This window comes from Neomonachus schauinslandi, chromosome 9 (assembly GCF_002201575.2).
Source record: "Neomonachus schauinslandi chromosome 9, ASM220157v2, whole genome shotgun sequence".
In the NCBI taxonomy this organism is placed as follows: Eukaryota; Metazoa; Chordata; class Mammalia; order Carnivora; family Phocidae; genus Neomonachus; species Neomonachus schauinslandi.
The window spans coordinates 125,473,153-125,499,846 of NC_058411.1; the positions used below are offsets into that span (position 1 = coordinate 125,473,153).

General features: G+C 41.0%; 1 protein-coding gene across 1 annotated transcript in view; it reads right to left on the reverse strand.

Annotated features, from left to right (window-relative positions):
* Positions 1-315: 315 nt before the first annotated feature.
* The window catches only part of MEF2A (myocyte enhancer factor 2A), a 95,839-nt gene continuing 69,460 nt past the window's right edge, over positions 316-26,694 (reverse strand). The window contains 6 exon segments of the mRNA XM_044918230.1: positions 316-4,278; positions 4,280-4,420; positions 5,758-5,884; positions 9,580-9,706; positions 13,305-13,328; positions 22,797-22,984. Of these exon segments, the coding sequence (XP_044774165.1) occupies positions 4,074-4,278; positions 4,280-4,420; positions 5,758-5,884; positions 9,580-9,706; positions 13,305-13,328; positions 22,797-22,984 (812 nt within the window). The 3' untranslated portion in view covers positions 316-4,073.

Genomic DNA, 26,694 nt, shown 5'->3' on the forward strand with positions numbered 1-26,694 from the left:
GTAGAGCCTGAAGCGGCTTACCCGATCCGATCCGATCCGATCCGATCCGATCCGCACCGACTGCAGAACAGCCCGGCTGGATCCCGATGCTAGGCCCTGGAGGGCCTGCTGCTTCCTGCAGGGACCCGGGCGGCCCAGGAGGGGAGTTCTCAGGAGCAGCTAAGGGCGAGGCTGGCGAGACGCCGCCACCATTTCCTTGACTAAGCCTCAAAGTAAGTAAAGGGTGGAAAAGGTCTTTGAGGGGAAAGGACAGGAGAGGCATGGGGGGGAGGGGGGCAAGGGGGCGACTGGCGGCAAACATGACAGAGTCTGGAGTACACAGGAAAAGCCAGTCCGTCTTTACTGTAGTGAGTGCAGGATACAAATAGTTTACAACAACCTCTAGCATTTTCTTAACCATTTGATAAAAAGTTCACTATAATATTTATTGTATAATGAAGAAAAAACAACACATTCAGGGAAAAATTGAGATTAACTTATTTTTCTTAAAAGGTTCATCTCAAGGATGGCAACAAAGTCCAGCTTGTGCCGCCAAACGGTTTTACATGATCAAACCGTGTACAGCTTGTGTGAACTGTTGACTACAAACATTTACCAAATACATAAATCTCTTTTTAAAAAAGCCATTTTAAATATAGCAAAGCAGTGTCTTCTTGCACAGCAAAGTGAAGAAAGTTTCTACAGAGAAATAAAAGTTTTACATTTGTAAAATCTTTTTCACATTCTAATCATCTAGCTTCTTATGATCCAATGCCAGGAGTTTTCTGGTTCCTTATTTACTATGTATTTCTTGTGCGCATGATGGTTAATACAGAAAATAGGTTAATGCTTTGTTAGTTGTCCTTATAGTTAAAGGAAATGGTAAAACATATGTTGTTCTTTCAGAACAAACCCCTGATTTAGTCTCTAACACAATGGACATAATTAGGGCTCAAAAGATGGAGTTTCGATCGGGACCATCTGCAGACATACAATGGTGACTCTCACTCTCAATGTAGGACCGGTTAGCGCACTGAGGGAAGGACAGCTGTTGGAAACCATACTTGAACCAGTGCAGTGTCCTCTAAGCTTTTTTTGTTTTTGTCTTTTAGTAATAAAATACTTCATCTGAAGGATAAAATTTTCTTGTGATGGTGTCATACAAAACACACGAGTCTAAAACGGTAAGAAAAGTCAGTTCTAAAGAAACACCATTCGTGTCTTCCCCGCTCTGAGTTGGTTTCCACCAGGAGATGTGCATGTGTATGTGTTTGTACATGGAGTCTGGGTGAGGGGTGTCTGTCAAGTCCATACGCTCCAGGTCACACTGGGCAGACAGGAAAAGGGTTAACAGTCAAATATTCACTTCCTGAAAACGGAATACATTGTTACTTGGTCAGCGTAATTGAAATACAAACTCCGAGCCTCGTGTAATAGTATTTTAGAAAACAGTAGTTGTACTGATTATAAACCTGCATAGAAAGAAAGACTATTGAGATACAGTCAGAAAAGCCATCTCATAAGGCACACAAGAAAATAGACAGTAAATGCGAATGTGGTAACTCCTATTCCAATGTACAGCAGAAGTTCATGAACGTGCATGAATAGTAACGAAAGAATCACTTAACACTTTCAAAGCTATAAATGGTTTACAAAGTGGTAAGGATTATCTTGGAAATTCAGTGTTGGGAGACTGTCTTGTTTCCATCAGGTGTGACCTTATGAAGAAACGTGCCTGTATGCGGTTCAGTAAAGTAAGTACATTTTAAAGAGAAACTAATCCTTTCTGAATAAGAGCCCAACGGCCATCCTGACGAGAGGAGACAGCACGTCACCCTCCCTTTTTTTTGGCTTCTATTGAAATTTACTACCCAAACTGTTCCTAAAACCAAATCCATTTTGTAGCTGTGAACACCACAGGTTTCCCCTGTACCTAATACCCATGTGTCAGTCAGGAAATCTGGCTGATGATTTGTCACAAATAGCATGAGGAAAATGTCAGAAGGAAGGCAATTTAGGGGGAAAAGCAAAATGTAAGTAAAAAATTGTAGGTAGCTGCTCAACATTAAGTTTAAAATACAAAATAGCAGCAATGTTTAAACACTTACTTTGAGTTTCTCAGGAAAGGGAGTATTTAAAAATCTATGAGGAAAGATATACAGGACTTTGAATTTTGTTTGTGGCACAAGCCCAGGAAACGGACGAACCTGCCATCACGACTTCGCTGTCTTCCTGTAGGAGGAAGGCCTCACTCAAAGGCTAAGCTGAGTGCGGCCCGGGTTTCGTGAGGACGGTGAGCCATGCCGGCTAGCGAAGGGGCCGGGAGAGAGCTTCTCCCCCCACCGAAGTGCCACTGCCATGCACAGAGAGTGGCGAAGGGTAGTATCTTGTGACCAGCTGCATCCTTCTATTTCAGAGGGGCCAGGAAAAAAAGATCCCTTCCCCCACAAATATTTTTCCCTAATCATTTACCACTTATAAAACCTTTGTGCTCATCTACTATTTTGCCATGTTCTCTAATATTAAATTAGGCCAGCTTTTTTTACTATATTTCTTTTCCTCACAAAAGGCAAGTTTTAAGTAATGCCTTATAAAATCTGTTACAACACATTTTATATTTATGCAAGATGAACTTAACACCAGTTTTTTTTTTGCCACTTTGCTATTTATGTACACATATAAAATATATAATGATGCTCAACCCATACAGCACAAAGATTACAATGTAACATCATCACACATTCACCACCAGTGAGGGGAGAAACCCCTTTATACAATCCTCTGAAAAGACTGGGCTAATAATTAAAATCCAAAGTACAGTATATTTAACAAAATAGTAAATATTAAACAGTGAATACTCTACTTAATAAGGATCTCGCCTTTTCCCCCCAAATTGGCGGCAATCCACAAAAATATACTTTTTAATCTGGTGACCATACAATACATAGGTACTTACATCAAAGGTGATCATATATTTAAGATGCTATATACACAAAAGAGTTTGGCTCAACTTTTAATTTACATATAGAATAATAAGTGTTCATGGCTTTTTTTTTCCAAGGTTCTGCTTGCAAGGTATTTTTGTTTGTTTTTTTTTTTTTCCCCTCTTAAAATAAAACTAAAAAGTTAAAACAAGATAAAGCTATTCTCTTAAAAAAAAAGTTACAACATACAGCTTTGGCTTATATAAATAATTCATAGCAGAATGTGTTCAAAAGTAGTGAATATAATTTTATATATAGTCATCAATTCATAAGGGTGTTTTCTTTCATATAAAATATACATGAGCTAAAATCAGTTTCTTTAAGATATGAATGTAAAAAGAAACTTCTGACATAGTCCAATTATAACTTAATATATTAATTTATTTTGTTAATGCTCTATATTTCTAGGCTAGTATTTTCTGAATATCTCATGCGTGTTTTCTACTCTCTCTCTTTTTTATTAGCTAAAGATCACTTCTTTGACCCAATACATTTTTGCACGTGCAAAACAGTTATGTGTGGGGCTTTTTTGTTTTGTTTTTTGTTTTTTTTTTTTTTTTAAATATCAACAGCCCTTCCCATGCACCCCTCTGCAACAGAGACCCATGCCAGGCTGGGTAATTAATATAAATGACATTTTATGTACAGTATTGCTTTCTTGGTTCCTGCTTTTCTACTGCTCTGTTCTACAAAGCATTTTTCTTAAGTAACTACAGTCACTGCACAGTTAAATAAAACAAATAGGGGCCCTCTAGGTTTCTGCAAGCTAGTGTGGGAGAATTATATATGGGTACACGTTTCTCTGCAAAAACTGGTTATCTTATGAAACAAGTAGTCCAAGGAAGTGCCAGACTAGACTCTGCCTACAGGGCGCTTTGTTTGCCATGGGACGCACATCTGCAGATCTACGAGGCAGGTAAGTGCCCAATTCTGTATGCAACACACACCCACACACACACACACACTCACGCCCACATACATATATATATAAAGGGATATATATGTATGTATGTACATATAAATATAGTTAACTCATGTCCTTATTTACCGATGTAGATATGTAGGGCAGTTCGCTGCGGATCACGAAGTACGAACACCAGCCCGGGAGCCTTAGGTCACCCACGCGTCCATCCTCATTCGCTTGACGGAAGGGCTTTCTCTGTCCTCCGTGGTGGGGGGCCGGCCAAGCACGATTGGAGAATGGAAGTCGCCCCGTGGGTCCTCCCGGTCACTACCATCATAGGAACTGCTCGAGCTGCTCAGACTGTCCACGGGGGAGCGCCCCATTTCCTGCCGGGGCTGGGGGGGCTGGGGGGGGCGGCGGCTGCGGCGGCTGCGGCTGGAAGCCTGACGGGGTCATTCGATCCCGGGGAGGTGAAATTGGTTCTGACTTAATGTTGATGTTCTGGTTGGTATTAATGGATAAATTCGAACCCTGAGATAACTGCCCTCCAGCACTGAAGGAAAGAAAAGATGTTAGACGGTGGGTGAGTGCATCTGCATAACCGGAATGGTACTGCAGCCACCGCCCGACTGGAAGCCCGTCAGAATTCCCCAGGACTGCCTTTAATGCCCTCTCCGTGGAAGGAAAAAAATGCCCAGGACGGTGGAGAGCTTTGGGGTCTAGTTCCCCTGGCCACGGCATGGGTCCTTCTGCAGGGAAAGGAGCCGAAACTGTGCGTCTGCGGCTGCGCGGGGAGCAGAATGGGAGGGAAGGACTACGGGCCCTGCACGCAGCTTCCTCTCTGCTCTGGCCCTGGGACAGGCGCAGCTCATCTGTGCGCACGGCAACGCGAAGGCCGCCACCGGACCCTATTTTCCAGGGGGAGGAAACCGCCTCGGAAGGCCAACTTGCTCAGAGCAGCAGTGTGTACAGGCTTCTCCCCCAGTCTGCGCGCCAAGCCCTTTCCACTTGCCGTGTGTTCATTTAGGACGAACAGACCCCCTGAGGGCCAACGGGCCAAGAAAATCAAAGAAGGAAACTCTCCTTGGCTTTCTCCACGGACAGGAGGGGAGGAACAACAGGGGTGGGGTATCTTGTGTGTGAATCCGGCTACTGGGGTTCATGTGGTTGATCCCAGCCCGCTGCACACACCGAACCTCACCAAGAAGAGTTCAACAAAGAGAACATTCCTTATGGGCAGGGTGAGGGCACAGGAGGGAGACGAGCTTACGGTGGTGCCCAGGGGGTATCCGAGAGCGCTAGCAGGAGGAAGAACCAGGATGACGGCGCAGGTGGAGGAGAGCATCTCAGAAGAGGGGACACAACAGCAGACCCAGTTGGCTTCCATGAGTGTTGGCTATTTTCCTATTCCCTTTGTGCACGGATAACCACCAAAGCAAAAAAAAAAAAAAAAAAAAGTGTGGGGGGGGTGGTGGTGGGCCTGAATACCTTTAAGCTGCCTTTCTTCCAACACTGGGATCAGATGTAGACGTGGGGAAGGAGGGGTGGGACTGGGTGGCTTAATGGTTGGCTGGTAGGTAGAAGGGAGGTGCAGGTGGGAGACGTCTGTGCCTCAGTACCCCTTGGTTACTATTTTGAGTCTCTCTACCTCCACAGTAGAGAAGCCTTGCTCCCCAGATCTCTTCAGGGAATGCCTAGTTTGATCAGTATCCAAGCTATTATCTAGGATCACATAAAGGAAATATTTTCTCCAAACACTTGTACCACGTAAAAAAGAGATCATTCTAGGACAGTCACATGATAGTAAACAGCACAAAAGACTGTAACCGACAGAAAAATAAAGCGCACGGGCTGGGAGGAGAGATTCGGGGACAATCTCTAGGTACTCACACCAGAGAGCTGAGGGCTGCTTGTCCTAAATGGTGCTGCTGCCAGGCCGACACCTGTCCCAGAGACAGCATGCCCGGGGAGTTGAAGCCCTGCAGGGCCGACAGGTCTGCGCTAGTCAGCGAGTAATCTAGGACAAGGGAAGAAGTATTACTCGTGTGTGGGCGAGAAGGCCCAAGCAAATCCGTTTTTCACAGAGTAGCTCCAAAAGTTCCCCGGTTGAGAGAAGCCAGGTACTTCCTAACATAAAAGACACAGGTCTAAACCCACAATAGTTTTTCTTCTGGGAGGTTTACAGGTCCTAGCTGCATTTGCTTGTGTGGGATTATCTCAATAAAGTCAGTCTCAACTCTGTACTACATGTTTACAGTTTCCTAGCTCACAAAAAGTTGAGATCCTTTTTCCAGACTTGTAAATAGAAACAGTGACAGGGCCATCGCTAAGGGACGTGCGTATGCAGCTGTCACCTTACACATGCCCATCACTCCCCGCCCCTGGGAAAAAGGAGCGACAGATGGGACAGAGCCTCGATCAGCAGCTCTTCTCTTCTTGAAGTACTGGGGAGCAGGAAGGACAGAGCACCCCTTCTCGTGCGGGGCCAAGCTCAGGGGCCTGGAGAAAACGTTAGCACACGACTGATGAACGGCGGTCGTTCACAGTACGGGGCTGTCGAAGATCCCGGACTGCGTGCAACACAACTTCATGAACAAACTTACGTGTGACAAGAGTATAATAGAGAAAATAGCTCATTTTCTCTGAATGCCTCAGTCATAATCACTTTGGCCGAGACTCAGGACAGTAGGTATCATTCACACGTCGAGCTATTTCAGTTCTTCATTAACACTTCTCTTTTCCATTTAGTTTTAAAGAGAGGTGGCAAAAACTCTTCTACTTTTTACTGCTTTCTCATGTCTCAAGAGAGGTATTTAAAGAAGCTGGTCTTCCTAGTGAATTAACACTAATAAAAAAGGGACTGAGTGGCAAGGACATAGCTGGTGCTTAGGACTCTGCCTGCCTCTACACTCTGCTCATGCCACGATCTCCGACCGCCTCATCCACTCCCCGAGGCGGTGGCACAGGAGGTCCCGCACACTGGTGCCTTCCACAGTGCCCCCTGCGGCCCCCAACTCTCTACCTCTAGGTCCTCCCAACTACCTACTTGGTATGCCCATTTGGATGTCTCTCCAAACACCTCAAATTTGCCACCCGAACTAGCCGCCTCCTCCCCTCCAAACCTGCTCCTTATCTTAATAAACAGCACCGATATTCACCTGGTTGCCCGTGCCAGAAACCTGCAAGTGTTCTTGATCCTTCTCTCCTACCTCCACCACCCCCCACCAAGGCCGGTCTGATCTCTGTGTTCTCTCAAACCTGCCCGTTTCACCAGCTCTCCTGCCACCGCTCTCGTCTAAGCCATCAGGATCCACTACTTGGGCCACCATGCTACCCTCCTGTGTGGTCTCCTGGCACGCAGTTTTGCCCCTATGAACACTAGCCAAAGTGATCTTAAAGTTAACAAATATGCTCCAGGTACCTCTCTGCCTCAAACTTTCTGGCTTCCCAGTGCTCCCAATATCCAAAATCTTCAACATGGCCTATAAATTGTTACTCACCTCTATAGTTTCAACTCTACACACCCTGCTACCCACCCCCATCCCTCCAGCCATGCTCCGCTCTGCTAGCCTTTGTACACAGTGCTCCCTCTCCCTGGAACATTCTTCCTGCTCTGCCCGGCTGAATCATGTGTGCCCCTTTAGTGAGGCTTCAAGTAGCTCTTCACATGACTATAATAAATGATTCCTAGAGCCGTCAGTCCTGTGTCTTTCTCCACTGGCAACCATACACTCTTGTGTGCCCGGCCCAGTACCTGCCACATAGCAAGTGCTCAATAAATATGTGTTGAATGGATGCGCGAGCAGGTCTGTGAAGCTGGGCGTGACCTTACTGATGGGCATGAGGAAGTATCTGGGATTCCTCCACATAAAAACTGTTGTACTTTCTGAAATGTCGCTCATCTCTTCATCCCTTTCCTGACCATTTGGTGTGAGTTTGACTCTATGTACAGAAAGGCAGATGACATTCTAAAGAAAGATGAAAACGGACATGTGTTTAAAAAGGGCAACTAAATACAGTAAAAATAATATTGTTTAAAATTAAGCCAAATACATGCTCCGGAAAAGAGCACAGAGACCAAGTCAGTTAAAAGAAGGAATGAGACTGAGGCCAAGGGATTGATAGTTTTGAGAGAATCGGACTCTGTTTTTATGTTTTGGTAATTCCTTCTGGACTTTTAAAAAACAAGTTCTTGCTAATCCAATAGCATGTCTAAAAGCATGCACAGTGGAACGTCTACGTATACTGGAAAACCTGTCATGAAGTGCTCAGGAAACTGCTCTCGCTTCGAACCAGTTCAAGCCCCATCTTTGCCGCCCGTGCTCCTCTGAACCTTTCAGCTTGTACGTGTCCCTCTTTCCTCACGTTCTCAAGAGTGCAAACTGCTAAGCTCCGCTGCTCAGGACTTCACCTCCAGAGCTGCCACCTCAGGTACATCCTGTCTCCCTAGCTGGCATGAATCTGGGACAAAAGCTCCATCCCTGGCATACTGTCACTCATACAGCTGATGATCACTGCAAGGACACAGAATTTCTATGGATGTGTTATCTCTTGCTTTACTCTAGATTTGCACTTAATAGATTTGGACATTTTTTCATACTGATTGTTAGAAAAGGTAGTGGACATTTTCCTAAGAGGCTTTCTTTTTTCAACAAAACCTTTTAAAATTCTGTTTTAAATGAACTACATGGAATTAAAGTGACAATCAAATGTATCAATGGCCTCAGGGAGCTTCAGACAGCAGTTTGAAAGCACCGTGCTAAAGCATTTACTCTGAAGTCTAAAATTAGATGATTTTTATTATAGTCTACTTAGAAGAATCATGAAAGGATGAATGCCCTGCACTGCAGTCTGAATAACTGACAAGGTATCATTTAACTATTTCCTTCTTTCCTTCTTCCTTTGAAGCATCAGGTGTTTGGCTCAACGGGTGAGAAAGCGAAACCACACGCACCGGCCTTCGGCCTCTCCTCAGAACGGCTAATCTGGAAGAAACCTGCTGCACGTTGGGCCTCTGCAGACAGCCTGCGTGGCTAAGAGCGCCCCTCCGATCACTCAGCAGTACTAACTTTGCCTACCAAACCCCTGAAACAGGGTATTTTAAAATGAAATGTCTAAATAAACATAAATGAGTGAGAAGCTCCTCTCAGAAGGGAGGAGTGACCGGCTCTGAGGAGAAACAAGAAAGGTCCCGGTTTGGCTCCTAAGGCACAAAGGACAGAAACAAAACCAGGCAGTTACACAGAGGAAAACACAACCTGCCCGGCGCAGCGACACATCTGCCACATTTCGGAGTCCTGAGTCCCAGGGGATTCCGTCTTTCCCCCAGTGGGTTAACACAGCGTGAGAAAACTGTCTCCCTTCACCAGCCTGGAGGAGTGGCATACTGTGTAATGAGACACAACAGAGAAAATGCCAAGCAGCAGTCTCTCCTCCTCCCTGGTTTGATGCACAGGCCGTAATTCTGGGAACAGCTACCTGTTTCTTCGTCAAGGGTAAGTAAAAGTTGACACTGGGAAATCATTCTACAATCAATGTATTTTTTTGTACATTTTTCAAAGCTAACTTTTGTTTTTTAATACACTCAAATGTGAACCTAAAGAACTGGAAATAATTTATTTCAATCAATATACTTTTAAAAAAATCACAGAAGCACATGTTGATCACAAAACAAAGACCTAAAATCCACAGAAGGCAAGAGAGCAGGCTCACCAGTGTTGTAGGCGGTCGGCATGGCTGAGTACACGAGTCCCTGTGGAGGCAAGCTCGGGGTGGTCACAGACACGACCGGGGTAGCTAGAGGCTGAGTAGCTTGAGAACTGCTTATCCTCTGGGTATTCTGTGAGAGAGAGAAAAAAGTGTCATTATTTGAGTATTTATATTCAAGCCTAGTATTTTAAAAATAACACTCAATTTAAAAGTGACATTTTTCACAGTTTTATGATGTGAATGTCATTATTTCTTAAAGCAGTCATGATGTAAAAAAAAAACCTTAAAAATACTAATGGGAACAACTAAATATTTAATTTCAAGGGACAGAGTTGTACATTAATTATTCATTTTCCCTTGTCTTTCATAGTGTTTATTGATGGCAAGGATGTATCCTTGAAACAGAAACTTGCATTATGGGCGAGAATGCTTTGATGGGTCACCATAAATGAGGACTTGCAGGCACTGCAAACACCACACCAGGCTGCCCCAAATCAAACATCTAGGTTTTCGAGACTTGAGGAGAGCCAAAGTCATTTGTATACTGAGAGTGTAAGTCCATGAGTTTAGGGATCAAAACTACTTGTATTTGCAGCATTCACATGTTAACGTGGTGTTAAGTCTTGGCATCCTGAAGTACAGCTTGCTTTCAGTTTTCCTTCCCTGTGATCCTGCAGTTGCTACACACACACACACACGCACGCGCACCCCCCCCAAGTGCCCCGCCCCCAAACATGCTCAGCCTCCCCCACGGTCACCACCACCCACCCAGTGACCTATTTCTTGGCAGCAGGTTCAGATATGCTTCCCTGCACAGGCTCCCGACTCTTCTGAAACGAGAGGCTTTGCGTAGAGAGCCTGTGACTAACGTACTTTTCATAGGACTGTGAATGGAGCAATATTAAATGCTTGCTGACCGACTCCATCTACACAGTATCCTATCCACACTGGCAATGAATTTAAAAAAACCAATTACTGAATAATCAAGTCAGCTTGAGATGGCCACTCCCCTACGTGTCGGAGATGACAGCACCTTCTCACCACAGGGGCTTCAGGGAACGCTCCAAAACCAAGTTCAGAGGAAGAGAACGGACTCCATGATCCATGGGGTCAGCACCCAAGAAGGCCAAAGCACAACTACTCCAGGGTTATACATATACGTATGTATGTATGTATGTATGTATGTATGTATGTATGTATGTATGTATGTGTGTGTGTGTGTGTGTGTGTGTGTGTATTTAATGAAGAAGTTACAGCCTGATAATGACATTTGGGGGTCTAAGCCGTATCAGTGAAAGTACATTCAGTGCCCTTGAGGTTATAAAGAGACAGAGTGTGATTCAATTTTCCCTCTCACCACTTCCAAAGGGTAATCAGATGAGGGCCTTTGGCTAGATTTAGATACTTGAATGTTAATCATCTCAGTTTATTTCATTAGTTTGTATTTTCCACCCAATCTTAAGTTTCTGTTCTAATTAAGAAAGACCATTCAGGAGGTGGTTACAGCACCTGTGTTTCTGTCCCAAATTCACTACTTCCTAAGCAGGGGAGAAATCATTTCACCTTTCTGAACCTCTGTTTGTACAGTAGGGAAGACAGTGATCTTTGTGCTGCCGGCCTGTGCACCACTGTGAAGCTCTAGCGAGCCAAGAGGTGGGAAGTGCTTTGGTAACTCAAGTACTACACAAATATAACACAGTATCCTTAAATGATCTTCCCAAGAAACCCTCTGGCCCAAGATTTCTACATAACTGGTGGGACAAATTTCTATATAACTTCGGAGCCACAGGTATGACCCCTGGAGCAACCCTGGAGTAGAGGTGCTTTAGAACAGCAAGGCTTCTTAAGGAATGTCAGCAGTCTGCCTCTCACCAGAAGAGTCTTTAGTGGAGGCTCCAAGACATCTGTTTTTCCTCACTTCGGGTCAGAGCCATCCAGGATTATATTTGAGATTTCAAACCAATCTGAACAACTTTCTAAATGCTAACAATCATTGGGATATTTTGGTTCTGACCACAAAGCTCTGCATTTAAAACTGATTAAGTTTTAGAGTCTGAATCAGCTTAAGTTTTAAAGAATATGAACTGTTTACGGTTTTTGGTTATGTCTTCGTTTCCTAATTACAAATATTTTTGATTTCTTCATTTTGTAGTTTTCAAAGATTTAGAGAAATTTATCTCTGAGACTCTATCTGGGGGGTGAACTTTAAGTGGGTGGAAGTCAGTGTACGGTAAGTGGGAATACCCTTTCATCTCAGCATCAAGTTAATAATTTTAATGAATTTTTGAGGTAGAGATACACTTTGGACTTAATCTAAGATTTGATCACTGGAAACTCAAGAGTCAGACAGTAGGCAAAAGAACACAGCATGACCCAGTTTGGCCTGGCTCTATCCATGGCAGGACTTCATTTCCAAGGCAATCTCCTGGCATGGCCTCATGTGTGTAATAGTGAATGCCACTGTATCCGTTCCATGCATCAAAGCTCCTAATCTCAATGGCATTGATTTTTCTGAGTAAGAGACTTGTGGGACCACTAGAGGGCAACATACTGCTACAGAATTGTAAGGAAGCATTTGTGACAACTTCCTAAGGGTAAATAGTCAAATTATTTTATCTTGAATTATAAACTTCCATTTTCTAATTATTACCGTATCACTAAGTATCTCCCCAGAAGAAGGTCTAAATCTGCACATGATATAATCCAATACCACAACTGATGGCAGACTAGTATATTTTAGTTTACTAAATACAAAACCACATCTAAAACTGTGAGTGATCACAAAGTTAAAGGATGATCTCTTATTTTAAGGACAGGGCACAGACAACCTTATCTAAAAAGACATAAATGGTGCAAAACACACCAGCATGCATATATATGTAATAATAAAATATAAATAAAACAGATGCCTTCCCCCCATGCTCTCATGCAATCTGAACCCTTGTCCATGCTACAAACTAAACATTTTCAAGTTTTTCCCCCTTAAAGTCTCTAATTAGCAACTGACTTTGAATTTATATGATCATTTCTGTGAATTCTGGGTTTTAATCCCCAAAAAAGAGAGAGTTATCTTTAGTTAAATTTATTTTCTAGAAGAAAAGCCAATAGAAATCATTTAAGACAAAGGGTAATAGCTACTTTTAACAACAGAGTATGTCCTGATAGAAAAAAGTAAATTTGTGTATATTAAATTACAGATATTCCTTTTAGCAAACAGGGAACCCCCCCTTATGGTTCAGATCGTCTCATGCAGTATGAAATAATTCCAACTCTGAAAAAGGTGACCTCACCAAAAATGATGTAATCTTTTTGAAAGAAAGAAAAATAACACAAGACCATGTGTTACAATCTGAGGAACTTTGAGGGTGAAGTCATTTTCTAAAAATATGTTAATAATTTGGGGAACTATATAAGGTATTTTGTATCTTTTCTTAAAAAAAAAGCTGTAACAAGTGTCTTGTGATCATTGACAGCTATTGTTTTTAAAGGCTCTGTTCCAATGTTCCCTCCAACAAAATGGGTCAAGATATATAATTATAAAATAGAAAAACGAGATGGACTCTGCAGTACCAGTAGATTGATTCAGTTATTAAAAGTGCTCGGATAGTGTTTAAGAACAGCAAGAAAAACTGTGTAACAAAGGGAACACTGGTTAGATAAAAACATTTAAGAGAATTAGTACTTTCTAGATCTTTTGCAACTCCCTTCAAGCAGAAACGCACACTCACCAACTCCAATTCCTCTTCCTCCGACTGCACTCAGCACATGAGAGGGATACGAGAGTTACTAAGACTGTTGATACTCAAAAATAAAATATTTCTTTAGAAAAACATGTTATTTGGACACTAGCAGTTGCCTGGAACTCTAAAGAAATGATTAAATATATGCAATGAATACAAATATAAATTATTTATTGTCTCTCCACTGGGAACGGATTTCAGAAGAAAGATTGTTTTAGTCAGGCCAGGCTTTAAAGCTGTCCCTGCTCCCCGGCTTAGTCTGCTCCTGAGTCAGCCTCACCCGCACATGGCCAGGCGATTGCAACTATTTAGTTTAAAAGGAGTTCCTAATCATGATCCCAGTTTATACTTGAAACCTTGAGAATACTTCATCCTCCCATCCCTAGCCCACCTGGTTACACATGTCCATTATTAAATATCTTCTAGATGTGTGCTCTTTGGTTGGCAGGAATTATTTTGTTTTCTGATTTCCCACCGCAGCTAGCACAGTGTTATGAAACAACAAGAACTCAAACATTTGTTAATAACAGTTTTGAATAACAAAGACTGAGATGCAAATACAGCTTTCATATGTATAATTTCACTGCAGAAAACAATAACACGTATGAAGCAAATGAGACGGAAGAAAAATGAACTGATAAATCATGTCCAGAAAATAAATGAAGGACACATATTTGCTCCTTTTCTCTAAGCATTTAGAAAATACTAATAGGCTAGAAATAATCGACTAAATAGTGAATTATTTGAAGAATAATCAAATTATTCTTCCATTTTCTTGAAGAAGTCAAGCTTTTCTGTCAGTCTATGGAAGGTGTCTCTATAAACATCATTGATAGAGGAAACCCCAATCTGAAAGCCAGTTTACCTGCAAACAAACTGTAAAATAGGCAGGCTGGTTATCTACTCTGAAAAACAATCACCTGGCCTACAATTGCTATTTCAAATGTGGGTAAAATGCTCTTCAGCTGTTGAGTTATACAGATCTTCACATTCCTCCAACTACAAGATGTGCATGGAAATACTGCGGGTAAGTGCTGTATGGTTTTCACTTGAACCTGCAGGGACAAGGGTGTAAAATAGTTTATATGGCAAATTGAGTATTCTGCAGTGATGCTTCATGATCTCTGAAAACAAAGACCAGGCAGAGAGAACCCTGACCAGCTGCTAAATGCCTAAATGCAGTTTTGTCCTTACATTCTGCAGTTTACTAATAATTCTTATCAACACATTTCTGAGCCTTAAATGAAACTTTCTGTAGTTTATATTTCTGAAAGAGAAGCAGGTATTTCACATCCCATTCCTGAAAGGTGAGCCAAATGACTATCCTGAATGCCCAAATGTTTTTCTTTTTGGGGTTGTTATACATGTATATATTTTTAACTTTGTATCCTGCAATAATCATACCCTTAGAGAGCAGTTGCAAAGAAAGCATACTATCACATACCGCACCCCAGCATCACTCCCACCCAGGTCTACATCCCAAACATGAGACAACTGTCAAAACTAACAGAGTTTTGCAGTCCTGAGTTACTGCAGCAGCAGTAACTGAAGCTACAGGACTTCACTTGGATTTCACCAATGTCCCTTTTCTGCTCCAGGACCGGATCCTGCATCCCACATGCCCTTCCCTGTCATGTACCCTTAGTCTCCTCTGGTCTGTGACCCTTCCCTCCATCTTTCATTTTTCATGACCTCAACAACTTTTGAAGAGTACTGGGTGGATATCCTGTTGAATGTCCCATAATTTGGGGCTTAGATTTTCTCAGATAGCATGGATTTTTGGAAGAGTACCAAAGAGGTGATGTGACCCTCTTAGCACATCGTATCAGAAGGTATGTCATTCCATTATCGGTGATGTTAAGCTCGATTGCCTGGTTAAAGTTGTGTCTTCCAGGATTCCCCACTGCAAAATTACTACTTTTCCCTTTGTAATCAATTATTTGGGGAGAGACATTTTGAGGCTATGCAAATACCCTGTTTCTCCTTAAACTTTCGCTCACTCATTTTAGCATCCATTGACCCTGTGTGGCCATGATCTCTGTACTGTGGTAGTTACAATGATGATTTGCTATTTCTCTCATTCTTTCTACATGTAATAATTAGAATTCTTCTCTAAGGGAGAGCTGTCCCTTCTCCATTTATGTATTTGATCATTTATTTTTATCAATAACAGACTTGGTATTTTTTATTCCTTGGGTACTAATCCAATAGTGTTGTTACTTATTTTGTTGCTTAAATTGTTCTAGTTTGGGCCACAGGAGCTCTTCTGAAAGGCTGGTTCCTGTAACCTTTTCACCTGCACTTCCTTATCCTCTGGCACCTCCGCTTCATCCAGTGTTTTCATCGCCCCAGCTCTATAATCAATCATTTCTCCAAGGAGTCCTGATTCCTTTTATTGGAGAAGGTTTCAGAAACTAAGATCTGAGTACTAGGTGTGCTCGGTTACCAGATGTCATTGTCTTAAGGGGCCTGTCAGATGAGCTAGGAAATATATGATGTATACTATTTATGTGTATACACATTTATATTTCTCTATCTATATATGTTAAGAAAGTTAAGTTCATACTGAAACCTCCAACAACAACCCAGAAACAAGGGTTCACTGTAGCCTTCCCCAACCCCCACCCACCTTGCTTATTTGTAACTTTTTCTTCCCCCAACGAGAAACCCAGCTTTAACTACAACATATTCACTGTTTGAGAGAGAGAGAGAGAGAGAGAGAGTGTGTGTGTGTGTGTGTGTGTGTGTGTGTGTGTGTGTGTGTGTGTAACAAATGTACCATCTTGAGCGCAATGCTTTCCTACAATTTTTTTGGTTTTCTCTATCTAGAGTTAAAAGAGTTTCCAAAGTTACTGAGCACTCCTTCCCCATCCCCTTCTGTATCACCCTGTTACAGACTTGCACTACACTTGACATTCACGTGTCACGGTCTATATTCTGTCTTCAATTCCCCCTGGAATCCTGGTTGATTTTAACTGCACATTGTAAAAACCACTCTCTGTACAGTTTTATGGGTTTTAACAAAAGCACAGACTCATATGTACATCCAACAACACAGGATCACAGAATAGTTCCATCGCCTCAAAAATTTACCTCAAATTCCCTTTGTAGTCAACTCCTCTCTCCGTCCCTGGCAACCGCTGATATGTTTTGCATTTTCCAGAATAAAATATAAATGGAATCACATGCTATGTAGTCTTTTGGATCCAGTTTCTTTCACTTAGCAAAATTCATTTAAGATTCATCTATACTGCTGTGAATAAATGGCTCATCCCTTTTTATTGCTGAGCAGTATTCCTTTGTCTGGATGTACCACAGTGGGTATATCCATCCATTCATCTGTTGGAAGGACATCTAGGTTGTTCTCAGTTTTTGGCAACTATGAAAAATACAGATTCCTGTAAGCACAGTTTTCAATTCATTTGGGTAAATTCTTTAGGAGAGGATTGTTGGGTTGTATGACAAGTATATATTTAACTTTTAAGAAGCTGCTGATCTGTTTTCCAAAAGTGGTGTATGATTTTGCATTCCAAGCATGAATATATCAGAGTTCTTGTTGCTCTGCATCCTTATCAGAACTTGACATTTTAGTATTTTCGGTTTTTGTTTTGTTTTTAAGTAGGCCTCAGTGGGGCTTGAACTGGTGATTCTGAGATCAAGACCTGAGCTGAGATCAAGAGTTGGAACTTAACCGACTGAGCCACCCAGACACCTGTTTGAGTATAGCTGACACATAATGTTACATTATTTTCAGGTGTACAACACAGCAATTCAACAACTCTGTATGTTTTGCTGTGCTCCCAAGTGTAGCTACCATCCGTTACCATATAATGCTATCACAGTATCACTGATTTTTTTATTTTTTAAATCTTAGCCATTCTAACAGATGTATAGTTGTATCATCCTGGAAGCAAGTCCTTTATCAGATACGTGATTTGCAAACAGTTTCTCCTAATCTCTAGGTTGTCTTTTTATTCTCTGGATAGGATCTTTTACAGAGTAAAACTTTTTTGATAGTGAAACTATTTTGACAGCATCAATATATCAAAATTTTCTTTATGGATCATGTTTTTGGTGTATTGTTTTTTTCCAATGTTTTCTTCTAAAAGTTTCAGAATTTTGTATTTTATGCTTGAGTCTATGCTACATTTTAACTTTTGTATAAGGTATGAGTTATATTTTAAGGTTTCATTTTTGCATATGGATGCTGAATTGTTCCAACAGAGTTAGTTGTACCAGCTATCCTTTCTCCATTGAACTGCTTCACTGCCTTTGTCAAAAAACAACTAAATATATTTGTGTAGATCTATTTTCTGGGCTCTCTGTTTTGTCCATTGATCTATGTGCCCACCTTTTTGCCAGTACCTCTTTCATTCCTGATATTGATAACCCACGCCTTCTCTTTTAATTTGGTCAGTTCGGCTAGAAGTTTAGCAATCAAAAACTAGGCTTTGGTTCGACTGCTTTTCTCTAATGTTTTTCTGTTTTAAATTTCATTAATTTCTGCTCTTTTTCTTCTGGTTGCTTTGGGTTAAGTTTGCTCTTCTTTCTTGAGTTTAAGTAAAAGCTTACTGATTTGGTACCTTTCTCTTTTCTAATATAAACATCTAATGCCTTGAGTTACACACACACACACACACACACACACATATTTTATAATTTCTCCTGAGATTTCCTCTTTGACCCGTGGGGTATTTAAAAGTGTGTTTTTTTCTCAATATATAAAGATTTTTCCTTTCTGTTATGGATTTCATTATGATCAGAGAATATAATCTGTATGATTTCGATTTTTTGAAATCTGTTGAAGTTTACTTTATGGCACAGGAAATGGTCTATCTTAGTGAATGTTCCAAGGGCCCTTAAGAAAAATGTTATGTTCTGCTGTTGTGAAGTGTTCTGTAAACGTCTCTTAGGTCAGGTTGGTTGAGTATTGCTCAGGTTGTCCAGACCATTACAGATTTTTCTGCCTACTTGTTCTGTCAATTACTGAGAGAAGAGTGTTTAAGTTTCTAACTACAATTGTGGATTTTTCTATTTCACCTTTTAGTTCCATCAGTTTTTGGTTTATGAATTCTGAAGGTGTGCTGTTAGGTGCGTATACATTAAAGATACTTATTTCTTGGAAAACAGACTGTGTGAAGTCCTTCTTTTTCCTTGGTAATATTCCTTATTATGAAATCTACATTGTCTGAAATAATATGGCTACACTAGCCTTCTTGTGGTTAATGTTTGCTCAGTATGTTTTCTCTATCTGCTAACCTATGCCTTTATATTTAAAGTAGGGTTCTGTAGACAGTGTATAGTATGATCTTCCTTTTCTTAAACAATCTGACATTTTGTCTTTTAACTGATGTTTACGACCACATTTGGTGTGATTACTTGTATGGTTGGATTAAAATCTACAATCTTGCTATCTGTATTTATTTGTCCCATCTGTTCTTTTTCTTTTTTCTCCCATATCTTGGGCTATTCGAGCATTTTTTTTTATAATTCCATTTTATCTCCTCTATTGACTTTTTATACTTCTTTTAAGATTGTTTTCTGTAGTTGCACTAGGTTTTGTAACATACATCTTTAGTTAATTAGAGTTCACCTTCAAACAGATATCATATTAGATGCTTACAACCGTATTTACAATTTGCTTCTCTTTTGTTATCCTATATTTTATTTTTACATGTGTTATAAGCACAAAATTCATTCCCACTATTTTTGCTTTAGAAAGTAGTGATCTTTTAGAGCAATTAAAAAGAGAAAGATGCTCGGATTCTGGTTTCTAAACCATTCTCCAATAAAAAGGAACCAAGGTTCCTTGGAGAAATGACTGATTCTAGGACTAGGGCAGGAAATATACAAGATGAGCCTAGAGCATTTCATAGTAACTGAAAAATTTAAAAGTAACCTCCTCCATTACCCACCCCCTGAAAAAAAAACCCCACAAGGATGAAGGTGTGTTTTCAGATGCACAGGAACCAACTGAACACTCCTCAATAGCTAGAGCTGGAATATGAGCAACAGAATAAAACAGTATTGGTAGAACTATATAAAAACAGAATTTAGGAGTATTATTACCCAAAATATAAATGTCCGTAAGTCTGTATTAATATAAATCATAAAATAAATGGAAGTAAACAGGTAAGTCACCTGTTCAGAAAAACTCCAAATAATTGATGTAGCTATTCCGCCCTCAAGGAGGTACAGCCTAACTCCCCACTCCTTAAGTATGGACCTTGCATAGGGACTTCTTTCCAAAGAGGACAGTACGGAAAGGAAGAAGCATAGAAACCCACGCAACGCTACATCAGCAAGGAGGCCAAGGTTAACATCAATAGTAATGATTCATAATAACACTATGTACCCTTTTGTATGGGTGATAAAAATGGCACTTTAGTTCTGTGGCCTTCCTCCCCAAAACCCATAACCCCAGTCTAATCATGAGAAAAACATGAGAAAAAATCCCAATGGAGGAACATTCTACAGAATACCTTACCAGTACTTCTCAAAACTGTTAAGGTCATTAAAACAAGGAAAGTCTTAGCAACTATCACAGCCAAGAGGAGTCTGAGGAGACATGGCCACTAAATGTAATGTGGTGTCCTGGATGGGGTCCCGGAACGCAACAAGACATGCGGTTAAAAACTAAGGAAAAATGAATAAAGTATGGAACTGTGGTGAATAATAATGTATCAATACTGACCCGTTAGTTGTAACTAATGTACTATACCAATGCAAGATGTTAATAATAGGAGAAACTGGTGTGAAGCATTAGGAGAACTTTCTGTACTATCTTTGTAATCTAAAATACAAGGTTTATAAAATGTAGGGGAAAATGAATTGTGTTTTATTTTATCTTCATTTATTTCATTTCCATTGTTCTATATTTCTTTGTGTAGATCCAAGTTTGTGCTGGTATCATAGTCCCTCTTCCTTCGGCGTTTCTTTAGAACAGATCTCCCAGCAATAAATTCTCCAGATTTTTGTTTGAGAAAATTTCTATTTCTCTTTCATTTCTTTTTTTTTTTTTTTAAGATTTTATTTATTTATTTGACACACAGAGAGACATAGAGCAAAAGCAGGGGGAACAGGCAGGCAGGCAGAGGCAGAGGGAGAAGCAGGCTCTCTGCTGAGCAAGGAGTGAGATGTGGGCCTCGAACCCAGGACCCTGGGATCATGACCTGAGCTGAAGGCAGATGCTTAACCGACTGAGCCACACAGGCGCCCCTTCTCTTTCACTTCTGAAAGACATTTTTGCTGGATACAGAATTCTACGTTGAGGGTTTTTTGTTTTGAATTCCAGTACTTCAGGTTACTCCACTGTTTTGTAGCTTGCAGAATTTCTGAAGGGAAGTATGGTATAAATTCTCATCTTTGTTCTTCTCTTTTCTCTGGCTGCCTTTAAGATTTTTTCCTTGTTGTCCTTTGCTTTTAGCAATCTGAATGTGTGTATTTGTCCTACTTGGTATTATTATTTTTTTCAACTATTTCTTCTGCTCTGTTCTCTCTCTCCTCTTTTTGGAATTCCAATGACAAAAATGTTAAACCACCTGATCAAAGTCCAGAGCTCTTGGAGGCTTTGTTTTGCTTTTTGTTTTATTTTCACTCTTCTTTCTCTTTGTATTGTAGTTTGGGTAACTCTACTGACCTACAGACCAAGAGGCCTTTCCTCTTGCTAGGTCTTTGGTGCACAGTTTAATTAGGAATCGGGCTGCATTTGAGCTTCACCGGTGCAATGGTCACCCTCAGTGCATCCAGCCTGGGCCTCACAGCCCCCTGGGAGGAAACGAGCGCTGGTTTGCCAGGCGTTGTATGTGTTTTCCCCAGAGGCTGCTCCACTCTCAGTCAAAGCCTTTCCTCCTTCTTGGGTGCCCTGCCGAGCTCCCGGCATTGTTCCTGCCCCTCCGCCACAGCTTCAGATGGCTTTCCTTTTCCATTTCTCGAGATACAATGGGAGGTCACCAGTGCCCAAAGGGTGACACTTTTTGTTCATCTCCTCACAGATTAAGACTTCTGGTCCACAGGACAGAAAGGGGAGAAGGGTCTAGGCAGCACATTTGGTCCCTATCACAGGGGCTGCTCTTCCCCTTTCCCAGCCACACACCACAGTGGAGGCTTTTTCAGGACGTTCCCAATCTCTTCTGTGAGCACCCAGTGGGGTTCACGGAGAAAAAGCCTCCGAAAGAACTCGGACTCCCCCTCTGTCCCAACACTAGGGCTTTACATGGGCCTGCCAGGGAACACCTGGCCTCCAGCAATTCACCAAGCATCTGAGCTGAACTCTCATTACCTGTGTCCTACCTACACAAACCAGGGCTCCAATGTCCTCTCCCTGCAATATCTGTCTCTCCCTAGAGTCCAGGCCACTTGGGAGCCATGAAATCTCAGCACTACAATCTACTCAAGGAGAACTGGGAACTTGTTTGTCCAACTCGTTTTCCTTGTAAGGCTGGGAGCAACACAGTTTCCAGCTTTCTATCTCCAAATGAAAAATTACTCGTTTGTTTCTTGACTTAAGAGGTTTTGGTCCTGGCTCTCTTTTATATTACCTTGGACAAGTACTAACTTCTCCTTCAGTTTCTTCATCTCTACCCAGCCAAGATTATAGCAGAACTGACAATCAAATGCGACGATGCATATGAAGATGTTTGGGAACTATAAAGCATTATACATATGTAGATTATCTAAAGCCTGATGGCATCAACTTTCATTTAGCAAAAAATCAAATAGTGCTGCACTACAGAGAGAACACCTGGCATATCACACTGCATGTTAGTCAAGCCATGCTATACTAGGAATGGTTTTAAAACTTGCAAACATATTCTGATTTTTTTTCAATAAGAAGCTAAGGGAGATAAACACACTCTCCTCTTCTTCATAAACACAGGATTCAAAAGCATATGACGCTGGAACTATGAAGACATTGCCAAGGGCTGGGGTGGGGAGACCTGTATTCTTTATAGAATTGAATGGGAAGGTTATTTGAGAAGGAATAAACAAAGAAAGATTATTTGGAGAATAACTCATTCAAGTTTTGATGCATTATTCCCTATTCTACAGTGGTTCTCTCTAGTATGTAGAAACACTGACAACTCATATGGTGTTGCTCCTACAGAAAAGCACGTGTAATCGATTACTAAAAGTATGTAAAGTCAAGATAGAAGAAATATTTAAGTCAGGTTTAATTTATGAATTTGGTGATGGAATCTCCGAGCTAAGAGACCAGCCTGGTAAAATTAAAATTAAGCCTAACAACCTCTCCCCATTTAGCTTTAATTTTAAATAACCACTAAGCATATATTTACATCCTGTTTTTCTATAATCTGATTTCTGTGTATTTAAAATAGACCGATCTCTTCAAATGCCAACTTCAAATAGAAATATTCCTTAAGAAAGGGTCTAGATTCTATGGAAGTACAGGAAATTCCAAAGAAAAATATAGACTGGCTGTATTTTTAAAGAATAAGGCTGAAGAAAAATTTAACGTACCAGTGGAGGCATCATGCCCTTGCTTGAAGGAGGGATGACAACTCGAAGATCTGGTTTTCGACTATTCATTCCAAGATTGCCACCACCTGGAGGAGGGGGAGACTTTGTAGGCATAATTTTGCCTAAACTATTTGCACCAGTAGTTCCAATCAAATTTGGAGAAGCTCTTGAGTTTACGAATCCGTTCCCTGGAAAAAGGAAATACCATTCATTAATGTGAGAAGAGTCGTGAAAACACTTTGGTAGAAATATGAAACAAGTGTTTCCTAGTCCTAGTTTCAAATAAATTTTGTAACAAAACTCATTAGTAGCTGACCACGTATCTTTGAGTATTTTAAAAATAAGCAAAAATATCAACCCAAGTCTGAAATACACATAAAACTTAAGACTTATGCCATCTGTTTCCAGTCTTACTGCGTGGACCTGCTGAGAGATACTTAAAACGCAAGATCCATGTCTAACAGGGCATTTCCTACTGGGGACTGAGATAATGGAGATGTTCGAAGAAGCCGCCTGAGACCGCCCTAGTCACTCACTTGGGCAGTAGAGGGCAGCAGAGGCACCCCTACTAGTCCGGACCTGAACCCGCTACCGCGACCGGGCCAACTTCGCTACTGCAGCTTCTTTAGCACCCTAATGCTTCGTCTTCACCAGGTACTTCCTCCTTACTGCTCCACCTCTAGCCACGCTGTTTCTTTGGCTGCCAGTAAGGTCTTCATTAAATATTTGTGGTTTGTCTGACTTTAATCATCCTATTCCTGGTTTTCCACTTTCTCTAAGAGAGCAGTCTCTCTCTCTCAGAGGAAGTAAGGACGGGTGTACACGGTGGTGATGTTCTATATATGCAGTACTTCTGGGCGTCAGTTGAGCTAGGAGATCAATGTAAGAGATCATCCCTATTTTCATGGAGGCTGCAGTCCTTCTACTCCTCCTCAGGGGTAGCAGCCATGTGGTCTGGGTGAGCCGACTCGATCAATCCCTGCTTGGGGACAGTCCGAGCCACTGTACGCAGGCATTCTCCCTCACCACCGTGATGGGACCTGGGAACGTCCAGTCGGATCCTAAGTAAAGCAGCTGTTACATGATGGTGAGGGAGACTCCTGCATTCCTCCAAATACGACTGAGGAAGAAGCATTTGATTCTCGAGCCATTTTGAGATTCAGAAGAAAGCCAGAATGAGGAAAAAGCTGACAGGGAAAGGAGAACTGCACCCCGGGAAGACTGCATGCCAAGAAGTGAAATGATGCGTCTCAAAGAGCTGCAATGAGTTTATGGCAGAAAACAATCACGTAATGTACGGTGATTAACATAACAGAACATAAAAAAAAAAAAAAGAGCATTTGTATTGGGTTATCAGAACATTTGAAATCTTTGAAAGTTTCTTGAATGGGACAGAAATATTATTTAAAACCATTTACAATCCATATAGTGTTTGGTGGTTTATAAAACATTTTCAGGGGGCGCCTGGGGGGCTCAGTCAGTGAAGCGTCTACCTTCAGCTCAGGTCATGATCCCAGGGTTCTGGGATTGAGCCCCGCATCGGGCTTCCCTGCTCAGCGGGGAGGTCTGCTTCTCCCTCTCTCTCTGCTGCTCCCCCTGCTTGTGCACACGCTCTAATAAATAAATAAAATCTTTAAAAAAAATAAAAAATTTTCAGGTACAGTATTATAATGAATAAAGGCAACTGATCAATAGAATTCTAAAATTTAAAAAATGTAACTAGAGAGGGATTAAGTACTTGAAGATAATCAGCTGAAGAAAATGGATGCTTCAATATATCTGCTTACAGAGTTTGAAAAACATGTTAGTTATTTGGCTGTATTATTTATATGAATAACTAAAAATTGACGTTTGACAATGTGATCTAATCAACGTTACTGGATCCTAACCAGTACCATTTTCAAAGGACAAAGAAAACTGAGTGGTGAGGCGTGGCCCTGGGGAACTGGCCCGCATCTCTCCAGTCGCTGTCATTCAAACTGTCAGGATTCCAGATGACCAATTTTCCTCTCTGCCACCACCCCCCTCACTCTCACCCAACTCCTCCTGCTTTCTCCAAAACTTTTACCAAGTGACCTACCAGTTTTAATTCATTTACATGACTTAATTTTTGCTGTGAGGACTGGTATTTCAGTTAACCTGATGAGGCTATTTCCTGCATTCTACTTCCATTATCTTGAAACAGTAGGTATTAAATCTGGGCGAATCTCCTTTCCACACCCCAGAGAGCAATTCCTGCATTCTGTTAAGCTTCAGAAAGCAGTGCTGTTAAACAATCTCTTCACCAGGCCAACCCCTGTGGAGCAGAGCTCATCCATGCGTTGGGCAGAGGTAACTGCTAAGGCAAGTCATCTGAATATAAAATGCTCATCAAGTAATTTTTCAAAAATAGGCTAATAGAAACTAAAAGAATGTTGGATTAACATTAATAAGTACAGATTAACATTTCTCTTAATAGGCACAAATGTTTATAATCTCTTTGATAACATTTAGAAGATTCTTATTTACTTGATTTGTACTCAAATCTGAAGGATAAAGCAATATTTCTTCTCAAATACATTACAAGGTGATGCGAAGCTAATGCAGAAGAATGCATTATCAAGAAGCTCTAATACTCTTTACCCATGTGGATTCTAGGATGCTTTTCAGCTACATATAATACCACAGTAACCCAGAGTGAAGGGACTCTAAAAGCATGGTATTTCTTAGTGTGAAGTTGGGAGTCTGCAGCAGATAATTATTACAGAATGATGTAAGTGTCTGGTGACTTGTCAGGCTGAAACAGGATAACCTTATATGCACTATTTGTTATATTGTGGAGTGTAGTGATATACTATCGAATGTACTTCTTAATTCCCATTCATTTTTTATGACAAAAATGTAGATACTTTCAGTATATAACTCATCTTTCCACAGCCTACAAATTTAAGAATTAAAGTACCAACTCTAAATGAATTAACCCAATGTGATTATCATCAAAATGTGTTCTAAGGTTTTAAGGTAAATTATGCCCTGACACAAACATGATAAAAATGCTCTTGGGCAAACTGCATACCGATGCCTCCAGAAATTTAAGAAAGCTAATCTCACTTATGGTCCCTACAGCTCTAAGGCAGATCATGCAATTATATCAGTGTGGCTCATATTTCAGAATATCCTATCAGCTGGAATAATGTAGTCAAGTGTCTAGAAAGCACTCCATGTCCTTAATACCACTCTTTTAGGGCTAAATTGTAGACAATGATGTCATTAATATTTTACTACTATGAATCTAATTCAGAAGTTGAACTAACATGCACAGGATTTTGAAAATCTCAAAGAATTCTGAAAAATTTGTCCAAAGCAAGGCTCAAGAATTGATTTTATCATATCTGACAAATTTTCATAAAATCTGACAAACTTTCAGCTGATTATTCAATAAATAAAAAAAGAACATTTAAAAAATCTATACAATTATCTTTTGTATAAAGAACTGAATGAGGTTTCTAAAATTAAAAAAGACCATGGTTTTTAAAATCATAGTCGACACATTTACTTGATTCAGTGGAAATTCCTATATGACAGACAACATGGGTTCTGTCCATTAGAAGTTTATAATCTACAACAGACAATGCTCATGAAATCCTGTGTGTCTCTTCCTGAGTACTGTATTCATCCTCTCAATCTCTCCATGTGGGCAGCCCCAAAGAGGCTTCTCCTCCTTCAGAGACTTCACGCATCCCCCTGGCTTTAACCATTGCCTCAACAGGACTCTTAAATCTGTTTCTGCTCTTTATATCTCCTAATTTCTAGTCCACATGCAACCATATCCCACAGATATGCTGCTGTCATCTCAAACGCCACCGGTTATAAACCCGTGTACTACCACCACCCCTGTCACTCCCATCCAACTTTCACA